The sequence below is a fragment of the Ranitomeya imitator genome, chromosome 7 (genome assembly GCF_032444005.1).
Source record: "Ranitomeya imitator isolate aRanImi1 chromosome 7, aRanImi1.pri, whole genome shotgun sequence".
NCBI lineage: Eukaryota > Metazoa > Chordata > Amphibia > Anura > Dendrobatidae > Ranitomeya > Ranitomeya imitator.
The window spans coordinates 54,003,493-54,019,318 of record NC_091288.1 but is presented as its reverse complement, the minus strand read 5'-3'; the positions used below and the strand labels follow the sequence as shown (position 1 = coordinate 54,019,318).

Genomic DNA, 15,826 nt, shown 5'->3' with positions numbered 1-15,826 from the left:
TTTGCAGTATATGGACTAAGGCTATAGAAAACAGATCTGCCATAACATTAAAACCACAACAACAATAAGTTCCTCTATGAAGCCTAAATCTGGCCCCTTAAGACTCAGTCTCTAGAAAACCACTGAAGGTGTTCTGCGATATCTGGTGTCAATGATTTAGAGGCAGATCCTTTTAGTTCTGTAAATTGGAAGCTTGAATCTTCATGTATGGGACTTGATTAGAAGGAGCAAATTAATTCATAACGATTCAAATTGCACTAATCTAGCAAAATTACAGAAAGACAGCATTTAGCTGGATGTTTCTGAGGGATGGGAGAAGGTTTAAAAACTACAAGAGGATTATCTAACATCAGGAGAGGACCAAAGAGTGATCCAAAGACTGGAGAGAGCAAACAGAGAATCAAGAGTGGGGGGTCAAGGTGACAGAACATATAAGAGGGTCCTAGGAGAGGTGAGTCTATTTATTTTATAAATTATCCCCTTCCTGGACCTCAATTATTTTGCTTGAGGGCGTGAAAACAACTTGTAGCATAATGAATGTCACTTAAGTAGACTTGGTTTGGACCAAAATGAATCTGCAGGTTGATCAAAGCGAATCTGCCCAAAATTATATTCGTGAGACTCGTTCATCTCTATAGTCAAGTAAACACCATGATCTCTTTATCATTTTTTCAAACCATTCCAAAATAACTTTTTTAGTGTGGCAGTATCCTGCAGAAAGAGGCCACTTCCATTAAAAAAAGTCACTGCTGCTATGAAGGGATGTACTCGGTCTACAAAATGTTATGGTAGGTGCTGCATGCTGCATGAATTCCAAGCATTGCCAAGATCATCAAACTACCCTTATCGGCCTCTTTCTAGATTGCTTACTGATGGCTTCTTTTATCAAGGCAACACACACCTGGCCACTGTGACTATTAGTGGCAATTCTTGGCATGTTTAGCAGTGGACATGGGTCAGTACGGGCACTCTAACTTGTGTGTTGCTATGCATTCTTGTACAAATGGTGAGCATGAATGATTAAATCTTTCACGCCAAAATTCTGGCCCAAAAGCTTTGAAAAAGCACAAAATTTAGGCCTCAATTTTGCTATGTTTGCCATTTTCACATCAGTTTCTCCTAGCCCTGGTAAAATGGGTTAAGATGGGGTGGGACAGTGGGGTGGAATCCGCCACTCATATGCCTCTTAATTAATCAGGACCACCTGACTCCAGCATGTCCTCTCATCAAGACCTTGATGCATCACGTCTGGTGTGTTTTTTCACTACAGCCAACTTTAACTTTACTGGTAACTTTGTGCTATAGCAACTCTTCTATGAATCAGATCAGGTGGGATAACTATTACTAAATATAACACTGATGACAGATGGTCAAAAAGGTGAGAGTTTACTAAATTATGTTTTTTTCCACTTATCTTTTATGCAACTACTTCATCACACTCATAATATTCCGAATCAAATTCTGAGCTTTGGACTGGATTTCACGTTAGCAAAGTAAACCTGTGCTTGAAAGGTGGCCATGAAGGACAGTAGCTGATGAATGTAGACTATGATGGGCAGCACCGTGGCTCAGTGGTTACCATTGTTGCTTTGCTGCACTGGGATCCAGGGTTTGAATCCCACCAAGAGCACATCTGCAAGGAGTTTGTATGTTCTCCCTGTGTTTACGTTGTTTGGCACTATATATGATCAAGCATAATATGTATTTCATTTTTTCAGTTTGCGTATTTTTATGTTAAGTAGACATCCAGAGACCATTGAGGAACACAAGAAAAGTTCTAAATGGTGATGAATGTTATGAGACTTGCACGACAATATTCTGATTTTTCTTGCCATAGCAGAAATATTTTAGAAATCTGACTGTGGAGTGTCTGATGACCAAGAAGTTGTGGCCTATTTGATAGGCGGGGGTCTAAGGCTGTAGACAATTTTCCTCTACAACCTTCTGAAATATAAATCCGGCAATGCTTGACCCAGAATGAATGTTCATTCTTAGTTTTCATTATACTCATTTGGAACAGTGACAGTTTTTTATTCACTCCCTGTGAAGTTTCTCAAAAGCAACATGCACTGCTAGTCCCTGACTCGTCTACAAATTTTCTTTTCAATTTTAAAGACATACAATTTATTGTGGCTTTAGCTTAAATAACACACATTCTAAGTATAAAAAACTGTATTTTTTCTTACCATATTTTTTAATATATTCTCTTCCCCATCTTTTTTCTGAAGAATTGGCTGTAGGGGCCTGAATTCATTTACATTTCTTTTGTATACAATATGTTTTCCAAGATAATAGTGAGACTCCATATGTATTGGAGTCAAAATATCTCTTACGTCTTTCTATAAAGACAAACAAAAAAAAAATACCAAATTAATCAAAGTAGGCCAATATTCTTATTGGAATTGTTCAAAAGACATTAGTTACATAATTTTGCCAATGTTTCTTAAGTATTGCTTAAGATCTTACTTCGACATAGATAAAATAAAAAAATGTTAAAAACTTTAAATAAATCCCCAAAAAGTTATTACATTTATCACTGAAAATTGAGTGCCTTACAAGACAAAAGATTGAAACCGTGAAAATTATTTTGTCAAGCCGAAAACTCCTAACCAGTGACATCAAAGAGTCTCCCAATGAATTATCATCCATGATAAGATTGACAAATACATGTCGTGACTACGTGAGATTCATCAATGCTCCTCGGGGAGCGTACTTACTTTCTAGGGTGCACAATGGAGACACCATATGACAATACGTGCAATGTCTCCAGATCTTTTAATCTGGAGCAGCAGGTTCCTAATTTTTATAAGAGCTTATTGTAAGTCATATTAGTTAAAAAAAAAATGTAACGACCCAACCAACTTATCTTCATCCAGAACTGCAAGAAATATAATTCACAATGTCTTCTCATATTTCATGAAGACAATTTATTGGTTATTAATTATTCTTCTTTCAGATTTAATGAAATGTGAATATATTACAAGGAATTAAAATTGTGATAAAAGTCATCTACTTTTAATTTACTTTGCTTGAGTTTCAGCGGCAAAACCAAGAGGTGAGCATAATATATGCTGCATGAATATTTAGTTTTCTGAATGCAAGAATAATTAGATGATAATTTATAAATTGCATTGAACTAGAAAACATGACAATGCATTTAGGCAATTTTCTCCAGGAATAGGTCGTTTGGTGTTAAAGAAAGATTTTTTTTTTAAACTATTTTAATAAAAATGTATTCAATTTGGACCTAAGAGAAAGTCAGAAATATACATTTATATGCAAAATTTCCAGGCTTTAAAAGAGACTCAATTTCTTTAAAATAACATCATGAACAAGAAAATCAGTGGGATATACTGAATTTCATACACTTTTGCACCTAAAATAAAAAAAATGTAGGTCACGCACAGTCTTCATTGGTACAGCTCCAGATCTCTGGCTTTTCAGTGCTTAAAAAAGGACTGGAATGGTATAGTAAATATTAATATTATTATGAGCCAAACGGAGTTGTATTACATTGGCAGTCCCATCGTGGGATTTGGCATATACGTCTTATAGGTATGGATCCTACTTTTGAGACCCTCCACTACTGGGGGAGATCTTCTTCCTAAACTGTTTCTGTAAAGGCACATTTAGATGAACAGATAACTTGAAGCAAGCATTAATTTGCCGATCATCGCTTTGTGTAAACATGCCGGCAACCACTCAACGAACGAGCATGGATCGATTAAAATCAGCATTTGCAGAAGCACATCATTCTGGGTAAATAATAGACGTGCCATCTACTATATAATTGTCTAAAGGTCACTTCCGTCTTTCTGTCTGTCCTTCTGTCTGTCTTTCTGTCATGGATATTCATTGGTCACGGCCTCTGTCTGTCAGGGAATCCAAGTCGCTGATTGGTCGTGGCAAAACGCCCACGACCAATCAGCGACGGGCGCAGTCTGGTGGCAACATGGCCGCTCCTTCCTCCCCCCAGTCAGTGCCCGCTCCGTACTCCCCTCCATTCAGCGCTCACACAGGGTTAATGGCAGCGCTAATGGACCGCGTTATGCAGCGGTGTAACGCACTCCATTAACGCTGCTATTAACCCTGTGTGACCAACTTTTTTACTATTGATGCTGCCTATGCAGCATCAATAGTAAAAAGATTTAATGTTAAAAATAATAAAAAAATAAAAAATCATCATATACTCACCTTCCAGAGCCTTTCCCGCTCCTCCCGATGCTCCGGTGACCGGTCCATGCATTGCGATCTTGCGAGATGATGACGTAGCGGTCTCGCGAGACCGCTACATCATTATCTCGTGAGACCGCAATGTACTCTTGAGACTGGAGCGTGGGAGGAGCATCGGTAAACGTTTCCTGGATCCAGGGGCCAATGGGAGGTGAGTATATAACTATTTTTTATTTTAATTCTTTTTTTTTACAGGGATATGATGCCCACATTGCTATATACTACGTGGGCTGGGCAATATACTACGTGGACTGAGCAATGTACTATGTGAGCTGGGCAATATACTATGCGGGCTGGGCAATATATTACGTGGGCTGTGCAATATACTACACGGGCTGGGCAATATACTACGTGGGCTGGGCAATATACTACGCGGGCTGTGCAATATACTATGCGGGCTGGGCAATGTACTACGCGGGCTGGGCAATATACTACACGTGCTGGGCAATATACTACATGGGCTGTGCAATATACTATGTGGGCTGGGCAATATACTATGTGGGCTGTGCAATATACTACGCGGGCTGGGCAATATACTACGCGCATTGGGCAATATACTACGTGCGCTGGGCAATATACTACGTGGGCTGTGCAATATACTATGCGGACTGTGCAATATACTACATGGGCTGTGCAAGATACTATGTGACTGGGCAATATACTACGTGACTGGGCAATATATTACGTGACTGGGCAATATACTACGTGGCTGTGCAATATACTATGGGGCTGGGCAATATACTACGTGGCTGGGCAATATACTATGTGGCTGGACAATATAGTATGTGACTGGGCAATATACTACGTGGTTGGGCAATATGCTACGTGGCTGGGCAATATAGTATGTGACTGGGCAATATAGTACATGACTGGGCAATATACTACGTGGCTGGGCAATATACTACGTGGCTGGGCAATATACTACATGGCTGGGCAATATAGTACATGACTGGGCAATATAGTACGTGACTGGGCAATATACTACGTGGACATGCATATTCTAAAATACCCGATGCGTTAGAATTGGGCCACCATCTAGTTAAAGATAATATTCTATGTGCACAGAATGATTGTATTAATGATCATTCTGCGTACATAGAATTCTGGTCAACCTGTCTAAATAGGCCATTAAACGACCACTGATCAGTTTATATGTAGCCAACCAGCAGTTGTTCAATGGCTGTGAATGGCAAGTGTAATCATTATCGATTTACATGGGTGGCTCTGATGGAACAGGGGTCAAGGACGATCTCTATCTCAGCTGGATTTACACTTCTTGATTTCAAGGTAAGAGCATAACGGGGAATGCTTTGTGTAAACAGGACATGTGCTGCCGAGAATATAGGTAGCCTATGCTCACAGGATCTATTAATGATTGTTATGTTTGCATAGGAAAATGTGGTCTGTCTGTCTAAACAGGCTATAAATGACGATGTATCAGCAAACGATTAGCTGATTGTTGATCATTTATTACTGCAAGTTTGGTTTTTGAAACCCGTCCTTAGTTTTTGCAGAACAGGTTTGGGAGACTCCATTTTTTTTCTCCAGCATTACTCTGGCTCAGCCTCCAAATCAGTATTTTGTGGCTGCAGCATGGGGGTTCTGGGAATCCCCTCGCACCTGCTAACAACCCCAACATCATACCTCAGTAATGACGTTGTTCTAGGTTGGCTAGTAAAAAGAGGAGCCGGGTTGTTGGCAGGTAGGAAATGATTTGCAGAGGTCCTGTCTAGCAGCCACAGAATACTAACGTGACCATGGTGTCCTACGACTTGATGTATTTCCCTCTATTTAATAACCAACTCACCCTCATGAACGCTTGGTGTGTTCTACAGCTTTCAGATTTCTGTCCGAGATCAATTCTCCCTGAATAAACCTCTGCTGTTCCATTGGAAGAGAAGTAAAATCTAGCTGGAGTCCCTTTTTTTCTTTTAATATCAGAGCTGATATTATAGTGCAATACTGAAAAATAAAGAAAAGTATGATTAAGTGGAAACTATATTTTCAACAAAAATGGTGTAAATCCATAGTACAAGTAAATAAATTACAATTGTGTATTGTATCTTATCAGAGAATTCTCATTTTTCCTCTTATAAGCCATTTATTTTCATCCCACTGCCTACTAAATTTATTATTCACTCTGAAAAAAATAACTCAGGTCCAACTTTCACACAAATTGGACTGACAGCACAGTGATGTGTGAGGTTACACCTCCTAATATCCTCTATGGAGAGGTGAGAGGTGGAGGTGGTCAAGGCTGGTGCGATGGCCTTCAGGAAATCCCATCCCAGGCTGGTGCCGTGGCGGAGCTCTGTGTTGCGACAGTGCTCTGTGAGGTGGAAGTGCTCTGTGGGGTGGCTGTGCTCTGTGTTGTGGCAGTGCTCTGTGCGGGGGCTGTGCTCTGTGTGGTGGCAGTGCTCTGTGCTGTGGCTGTGCTCTGTGGGGGGCTGTGCTCTGTGGGGGGCTGTGCTCTGTGGGGTGGCTGTGCTCTAGGGTGGCTGTGCTCTGTGGAGTGGCAGGGCTCTGTGGCATGACTGTGCTCTGTGGGGTGGTTGTGCTCTGTGGAGTGGCTGCGCTTTATGGGGGTGGCGGGGCTCTGTGGGCCAGTGGTGTCAGGGATCTGTGCTGGGGCGGCAGTGTCTCTCTGTGCTGTGTGGGGGGCTCTGCCGGCATTTTGTCAAAGCCCATAATCCCCTGCAGCTCTGTTGCTGCAACGCGGAGGCCTCTGGAAAGATGGCCGCCGGTAGCCTCTGGTAAGATAGCCCCTGGGGTGTGGTGCATGCTCAGATTCAGATCTCGTTGCTAAGACTTGAATCTGAGCAATCACTGCCTCCGGCGGCTATCTTTCCAGAGGCCACCACGTCGCAGCAACAGAGCTGTGATGGCTTCCGGGCTTTGACGAAATGCTGCCGGAGCCCCGCATGCAGCACAGAGCTCCGCTGCCACCACACCACAGAGCCCCGACACCACCGCACTACATAGCACAGATACAGCCATACCCGCCTGGGAAGGGAGGCTGCATTGGGACCGCTGCCACCGGGACCACCGCCACATTTGTAAGTAAATTGCAAACATAAGACGCACCCCCATTTCCCCCAAAAGTTTTTTGGGGAAAAAGAGCGTCTTATGGTCCGAAAAATATGGTACGTTGTGCAGATTGTAGCTTATCCTAGAGATGAATTAACAGCTACACTTCTCAGTACTGCTGGCTAAGTTATGGATAACCTGCCGAATGTTGCATGTTCCTGAGAGAAGGGTATTGCAGCCTTTTCTTAAATGGAGCTGATGTGAACATGCTCGACTTCTACTTCACTGGTTGCTTTTGGAACTGATGGAAATATCTGAGTTCTGTATTCGGCAGTCCCAATATTCATCTGTATTCGGCAGTAGAAAATTTAAAGAGAACCTTTAATCAGGGTTATGCAAATTAAACTAAATGTTACATGGACATTTTTTTGCCTATGGAGCTAAGAACTTATCAGCAAGTAGTTGCTAACTACCAGCTTGTACTGTCCTGCCATGATTTCTTATGGCTCAGAGCAGTCACGCATGGTTCCTGCCGGCTACTCTTCTGCTTCTTGTGATGTCACACCGACCGAGCAGCTTTTTCTCTTCTGAGCTGCTCTTTCGATGAGATGTCACTGCCAATGTCATGCTGATTGACAGCTGGCTCACGCTGCCTAACTGTGGGGAGCCAGCTGTCAATCAGCATGATGCAGGCAGTTGCAGCCCAATGGCAAAAAAGAGCAGAAGAGAAGAAGCTGCTTTGCTGATGTGAGGTTAAAGGAAGCAGGAGAAGTACTACCCAAGCCGAGAGAAAATGTTGCATGGCAGAGGTAGGTACTCATCTCCAATCAAGAACGGGCTATAAAGCCCTGTTCTTAGGATTCCAGAGCCACAATCTCAAACTCAGATCACTGCCCAATGATACAGTATCTTACCAATATGACCAGGCACTCCCTTTCCTTGATACCTAAAGCAGATTGTAACATTCATACACACTGCTGGGTGCCCTTGTTCCACACATTCATATCTCGTCCGATTCACAGAACTTGGCAACTTTAAGGAGGCATCAAGAGCTATAACTGGTATTGTTCTAAGATAAGAAAGAAAAACATGAATTTGAGATCATATTAATTTAATTTCTGTGTATAAAAAAAATTAATAATAATAATAAAAAAAGTTTAGAACCACCCCGAAGTCAATTCTGAACAAAACCTGTGGAAAAAAGGGGCACCGTTTCTGGAAATACCTTTGATACTGTAATATGTCATGTATGGTAGGTAAAGTGTAGCCACGTTACAGTTGTGTGAAATCAGTCTAAGATAAAATAATTAAGCCTCACCTCAGCAGAACCGCAGAGTCAGAGAGAAATGCACCAACTGCAAGATCTGCAGAGGAAATACATATGATTAGGCAATAAATCATACAGCGATGGCTGTCAACATCTATAGGCTATATACATTTTCGGATTGCAACTTTTGTTTTTCAAAGTCTGAAAGTTAAAAAAAAGGAATCAGATTTTGCAATACCTACTGTGAGCACGCTCCCTTATTTCATGCATTGTCACACATTGTACAATCCATGTTACATGTGGATAAAAGGGAATCCAGCTCCAAGAGATAAAATCACTTAAAGGGACTCTGTCACCTGAATTTGGAGGAAACAATTTTCAGCTATAGAGGCGGGGTTTTCGGGTGTTTGATTCTGATTTGATGGCTGAAGATTGTTCCCTCCAAATTCAGGTGACAGAGTCCCTTTAACTTTACTAGTATTCATTTAAAATAGTAATAGGCTATAAGACATACAAAAACCGAATATACCGAAAGGAGAGTGCCTGTATAAACTGTACGCGTTTCGAACTCAAAAGTGCTCTTGTCTCAGTTCAACTACAAAATACAGAAGTGGTTATGTTTTTCTTATACTTCTCTGATTTTTCCACTCCTGATTTTGGCTTACAAATACTGAAGTAAAATACTGAACGTGTGAATGTGGCCTAAGTGTGAAAATCACAGGATGGATAGATAATGATATGCAAATGGTGAAAAAATGGAAACATTTTAAAAACATTTTTCACTTACTCAGTATCGAGTATGTGCAGGGATAATATATTGTAGCATAATGGTGGCACAATATTTGTTATCCGGACAGCCTATTCTTCATTCCAGGTACACTAACAGCTGTGCGTTACATTGATTTGATTGTGGAACCAGTAGTATCGCCATTTTTCCATAGTATTCCAAAAACAATTTTTCAACATGACAACACCAGGCCACATGTTGCTCATGTCCTCTGAGTAGTCTGTGTGGCCTAAACATGCTACAATGGTATGCAGAATCTTCGGAAATGTCTCTCACTCAGCACATCTGAGACATAATTGATCGGCAATTGCCAAGGGAGCTGCCAGCAGTGGATCTTACTGATTTGGTTAAGTACATTTAGCTCAACAGAACATTCCTTAGACAACCATTAGTTATCATTGATAGCAGCCAAAGTTTAGAAGTGCGTGTATTTCTGCACATGACATAACATTAATATGTATTTTAATCCTGTGATTTCCATAATTCCATTAATTTTCCTTCTTCGTGTTGAAAATTCAATCATGATGAGTGGATGTAAAGTGACAAAAATGGGTACCACAGTTTCCTTTCACACTCTAAAAGACATCCTGATAGGGTATTTAGATTGAGAGCCCCAAAAGGGACAGTGAGGAAAATGTCTGTAAAGCGCTGCGGAATATGTATATATTTATATGCTACTAAAACATGCATAATAATAATAATCTTTTAGGTGCCTTAAGCCCTCAAACTGTCACCATTATATTATATGGTCATGTATTTACATTGTGATAAAACATATAACAACAGCCCCAGAAATAGAGAGCCCCAATAATAGCTCCACAAAAGTCATGCACTCCCTAAGGGCCACTATACAAATTAGACAAATGTTGGCCAAAACCACTAATATCGATGGGCTTAGGCTAGGCTCACATTGCATTAGTGCAATCCGTTTAGCGGATACACTAACGGATTGCGCTAATGCAATGTCCAAAAAGGGATTGCGTTTGGCAATCCCGCTAGTGCAGATGCCCCATCTGCGCTAGCGAGGAACAGACCCTGAATGCTGCAAGCAGCATTCGAGGTCCGTCCGGAAATAAAGGCACATCGCTGACACATGCCAAAAATGGCATACTTTAGCGATGCGTTAGCGATCCTTTAGCACATTGCAGTCAATGGGTGCGCTAACGGATCTGTTACATAGCGTTAATTGCACCAATTTCGCCATGTAACGGATACCGTTAGCGGACACCCACTAACGCAATGTGAACCTAGCCTTAAACAGCAGTCTAATGTGTATTGGGCATTGGCCAATTCATGGTCGGGGAGATGTCTATCAGGCATATCTGATTTCGGACTGATGATCGCATTTTACTTTCAAAGATAAGCCACCATCTGATGTTTTAGTTGGTGGCTTTCTTACGGAGAACACAGGAGCGTCAGGCCAAACAAGCGCTCCTGTATATGGGAGAGTCGGCTGAGATGGCTGTCGGCCAACAGTCATCTAATGTGTATGGGAGACTTAAGACTAGCCCTGCCTATCAGAAATATTATTAGTTTGTGTGCTACATTTACAGATCATTTACTGTCACACTCAATGATTTAGTCCAAGTCTTCTATGTGTTAATATACAAACAATGAAGGGCACATTATTTATGTGTTATTGCCGAGGTAGGATACAGTATAGATCCTGCAACCACAATGTCAGAGTGATGTATGAGCCTTGTTTTACTGTACACTGGAATTTTCTCTAATGATCCGTTCAAGGAATGATGCTTAAAAAATGAAATCCAGCACAAAACCTTCTGACATGTCTCAATGATTGAAGGATCTAAGATTTCAGTGACTGCTCCTGTGAGCAATGCTGGAAACCATGTCTGTAGCATGCCACGGACTCTACTGACTTTGATGTTCAAAACAAGTCAAAAGTTGACGTTTATTTTTTAGTATCTTTACTGAGAAGTCCTTTAAGAACAAGTGCAGATATTGTGATATTGTTTTCTCAGGGGCACAGCTACATTTTTGCCACCTGAGATAAAAATAAAAAAATGCATCCCTACCAAAATTAAAGGTTGGAACAATTCAGAGATGAATTCTAAAACTTTGCACCCTTAAGTCAGCGGATGGCCTATGGTTAATGATACAGTGTGCTCCTGCCTAAATGTCCTACAATTACATATATGGGAGGGCATAGCTCATTGTTGGGTATGGACACGGCGAGCTATCTGCATTAAGACCTGCATTGGATGTTCTTTGAAGGGGCAACATGACACTGTTCCTTGGGTAGGGTATTTACTGTGGATCTAGGGGTAGGGCAGAAAAATGATTACTTTTGGGGAAGAGTCAGATGGCTGTACAACTAAGCCGAGGATCGCATCTCAATGCTTGGACTGGCCACCGGCTCTCCCCACCTGAGAATCATAGAAATAAAGGCTGTCTCGCTCGGGTTGAGAGTGCCGCCAGCCAGTCCAAGCATTGCGTTGCGATCCTTGTTCAAGTTATACGGCCCTCTGACTCTTCTCTATGAAGTAGCTACGACTTAAAGCAATGATTGTAGAATAAATTCATTTAGCTAGTGATTTGCTTTGTAACATTTACTGTATTTTAATTACCTTGATATCCATTTCCATCTGCATCTAATCCAGTGGATATAGATTGTCCAAATGTGCTTAACGAGTAGCCAAATTTCTGTCCCCGTATTCTCTGTAAAAACACCATAACGTGTAGATTACAATCAGTCCCACCATAGTAGATGTTGTGATTACTAAAAGGTAATAAAAGTACTAAAATACATGTATGATCGGCATTCTCTGCTGTGACTAAACAATGCTCCATTCTTGCCTAGTGATGAGACTACAGAAGGGCATCAAGTTTGCATCACTTCCCCGATACTCGATGGAGGGAAAAATACCTCTATGCCACATAAAATGACAGGTTATAAAGGTTTTACAACAATTGGGAGCTTCTGATTTTCATTAGGCATTTACAAGATTTGCCCTTTTCTGTGTCGTAGTTGCATTACTTGAACTCTTGATGGCATTTCTACCTCACATGGTATTTACTACTACGGTTTAACTTACGGTTGCAATTTCTTTTTATAGAAAATGTATAAAGCAAATGCAAAAGGAAAACACAGTCAAAGGTTATTTCTTAAAGGGAAATGTATTGTGACATGTGAGCCACATGGGAATTAGAATTTCAACTTTTTAGAGAAAAAAAAAGAGTGAAAAAATGACATGACTAAATGGGTTATGCAATTTTAACAATAATTTTAAATTAACAAAGAAGATTGATCACAAGGTGTCCTGGGAACTCAAGCAATCTGATGTAATTTGTGTCATGACCTTATAGCATATGCAAAGTAGGATGAAACATTACAAGGTGTCCACTGAAGCCAATGGATTGTTCATGTATTGCGCAGACATGCTGAGTCCTCCCGAGACCTAGATGCTCTTTGTTGCCACTCACAACACTATGGCTAATTGGTAGAGCTCCTGAATAAGAGACACTTTTCCATTAATCAGTTATTCTCATGTTTTTTAATGATTAAAATTACAAACTGCTTGCAAAAAGAAGAAACTTTGCAATTTACTTTAATTGAAATACTCTCCATTCTCAAGAATAGAGAGAGGTTAAATTTTATGGTTTACTGTGCATTAGCGATGAGTGAATGTGCTCGGGTAAGGTGTTATCCGAGCATGCCCGGGTGCTATTTGAGTGTCTTCGGCATACTTGAATTATGTTTGAGTGGATACGCCGAAGACACTTTGATAGAACCTGCGCATACTTGGATAATACCATATCCAAGCATATTCTCTCATGACTACTGTGTAAGAATCAGTATCGGGACTCGATGAAGTGACCTTTTGCTGCGTGGTCTGTTTGCCACAGCCCGATTCGTCTCTTTCTAAATGCTACTGGTTATTTTGTCCTTTCTTTCCTTTTCTTGGCTTGCTTCACATTAAGTGTTATCGATTTTCTCTTTTGGTACTGTCCTGTCACATTTTGGGATGGGATTTATATAATCACCTCTCACTGACTTCCTTTGCTGGCTATACTTCTCTGTAGATGGTGTTAGGAGGTCCAGCTCCTCAGCTAGGGAATATCTTTGTTGATTAACCCCAGTTGCTTTTCCTGCAGTCTGACTGTGAGGCCTCCTTCCCTTCCCTTTCTTTTAAGTTTGGGAGTCTGGGAGTTTTTTCACTTAGTCCTTTTACTTTTTGGTTCTCTGTATTTTTCTCTGTCTATACTGCATGAACTTGTTTAATTTCTTACCCTGGGTACTGGTGTCTCCCTGCACGCTCTCCTTTTCCCTTGTAAGGATTTATGTTGTGGCCTCCCGTCTGGTTCCTCAGGAGATACAAGAAACCCCTTGACAGCCTTTTAGGTAGCCAGGTCCATGGAGGTGTTTTTTAGTTGTACGGTTAGGGACTTTTATTAGTTTGTACAGTGACCAGTGCAGGTGTGGCGTCTATTTCTGTATGTCCTATTCTTCTACCGTTACCCATGTGCATGTGCGAACATGTTCATAACATATTGCTCTTTGCCAATGTGGCGAAACATGTCTAGCTCTTTCCAAAAGAGCTTGTAAGCACTGCTCTGAAGCTGGCCGGACCCCTAGAGCTCACTTTGAATCAATGACAGCTTCAGTGCAACTGCACTCCTCAAAAAGCAGCATTGGAGAGTACTCAATTCAATTCTTGGTGAGACGTTGGTGTCATATGAAGTGTGAATCGAGCAGGAGAACCTACCCTCGAGCAAGCAGGAAGTCAGTAGGCAGGAGAGCCTCCTGCAGAAGATAATAAGAATAATGGGGCAGTCAGATGGCCATATAAAAAGGATGACAATAGTATTGCAATGCACAACTGGCCGGTGGCTCTCCTGACCAGAGCAGCTGTCAAGCTTGGGTCAAGAGAGACGAAGGCTAGTCCTTGCACTGCAATAAGATTGTCATCCGTGTTATATGATCAAGTGGATGCACCCTAACCTTTTGACTCAAAATTTTATCATAGGGTGTTTGTTAATGGGATTTCTAAAACAGGTAACAACTTTAACATGTATACTGCTGAGTAGAGATGGGCGGACACCTGGATGTTCTGGTCTGGCGGTTCGGCCGAACAGTTACAAAAAGTTTGGGTTCGGGTACCAGAACAGTGCCCAGACCCGAACCTGAACCCAGACCCCATTCACTTGAATGAGGGGCCCGAACATCCAGTGTTTCCATCTTAGAGAACAGATGCCTAAATATTGCACTTTGAATAGTGAACCTGATATCGTGCAAGCTCATTCTGATCTGGGAATTAATATTCTACCACGATCGGAACTCTAGCTCTAATTCTCTCCATGACTTTCTTATGTCCTCAGCAGTAGAAAATGGCAAACCCCAACAGTAAAGTTCAGCTTCTGTACTGAACACGTACTGTTCGGGCACAGACACCGAACACGGACTGCACCAGGAAGTCTGTGTTACTGTTCTAGTTCGGCCCCCCTGAACACTGGGTGTTTGTTGCACTGTCATGTGCATAACAGCGTGGCAAACACCACTTCTGAACGGCGGTGAAATCATCCCTACCGATAAGAGAGCTGCGGTTCCCACGCTGTCAAAAGACAGCGTGAACGCAGCTGTGATCAGAGGTATAAAGTTCACCTCCGGTCATTGGTGTCAGCTGATGGGAATACTGCTGCCATCAGCCGACACCTGCTGCCGCTAACAGTAAGAGCAGGAGCGGCTGATGAGAAGATTCATCAGCCGGCCCCTGCATTATAAATAATTACAAAAAAATACGGTGTGGTTCACTTGTATTTTAGATAACCAGCCAGGCAAAACTCACAGCTGGGGGAGTGCAACCCTCAGCTGTCAGCTTCAGAAAGGCTGGTATCAAGAATAGGGGGCCCCACGCCGTATTTTATAATTATTTAAATAAATAACTTTAAAAAATAGCATGGGGTCTCTCTCATTTTTGACAACCAGCCTTGCTAAAGCAGACAGCCGGGGGCTGGTATTCTCAGGTTGGTAAGGAGCCATGGATATATTCAAAGTGCAATATTTAGGCACCTGTGCCCTAAGATGGAAGCAGCATGAAAGTTTTATCAGTGCTGTTTTGTCTTTGAGTAAAGGACTTTTGTGAGGAAGGGAATCTTTATGTAAAAATGCTCCCTGAATTTAAAAATAATGAAGAATACAAATACCTGGGTAAAAGAAGGTGTAATGCCCTTTTCTCGCCCATTATAAATATATATGGCTCCATTCATATTTTCCTCATGTGGTGCCCCAATTGCCACATCTGTAACAAGAAATATGTATGCATAAATGAAATCATCCAAAGACCTGGCGTATATTAAATTAATATATATATATATATATATATATATATATATATATATATATATATATATATATATATATTTTTAGAACAAATTCATTTAGGTAAATAAGATAAGCACGATTTCTGATGGCAGCCTAGAAAAAAACATTATGTTGCAATAAATAGTGCGAAGTGCGTTCAATTCCATCACTCATCATTACCAGATGCTTA

The 15,826-nt window shown here is 41.2% G+C and overlaps 1 protein-coding gene across 2 annotated transcripts in view; it reads right to left on the bottom strand.

The window, feature by feature from the left end:
- ITGA4 (integrin subunit alpha 4) overlaps positions 1–15,826 on the bottom strand; it is a 159,144-nt gene that overhangs the window by 42,097 nt on the left and 101,221 nt on the right. For both annotated transcript variants that reach the window (XM_069733230.1, XM_069733231.1), the window contains exons 11-16: positions 15,480–15,574; positions 11,903–11,993; positions 8,579–8,624; positions 8,175–8,329; positions 6,041–6,195; positions 2,187–2,339 (exon numbers count right to left, since the gene is read on the bottom strand). In XM_069733230.1, coding sequence (XP_069589331.1) covers positions 2,187–2,339; positions 6,041–6,195; positions 8,175–8,329; positions 8,579–8,624; positions 11,903–11,993; positions 15,480–15,574 — 695 coding nt within the window. The remainder of the gene's footprint in view (positions 1–2,186; positions 2,340–6,040; positions 6,196–8,174; positions 8,330–8,578; positions 8,625–11,902; positions 11,994–15,479; positions 15,575–15,826) is intronic.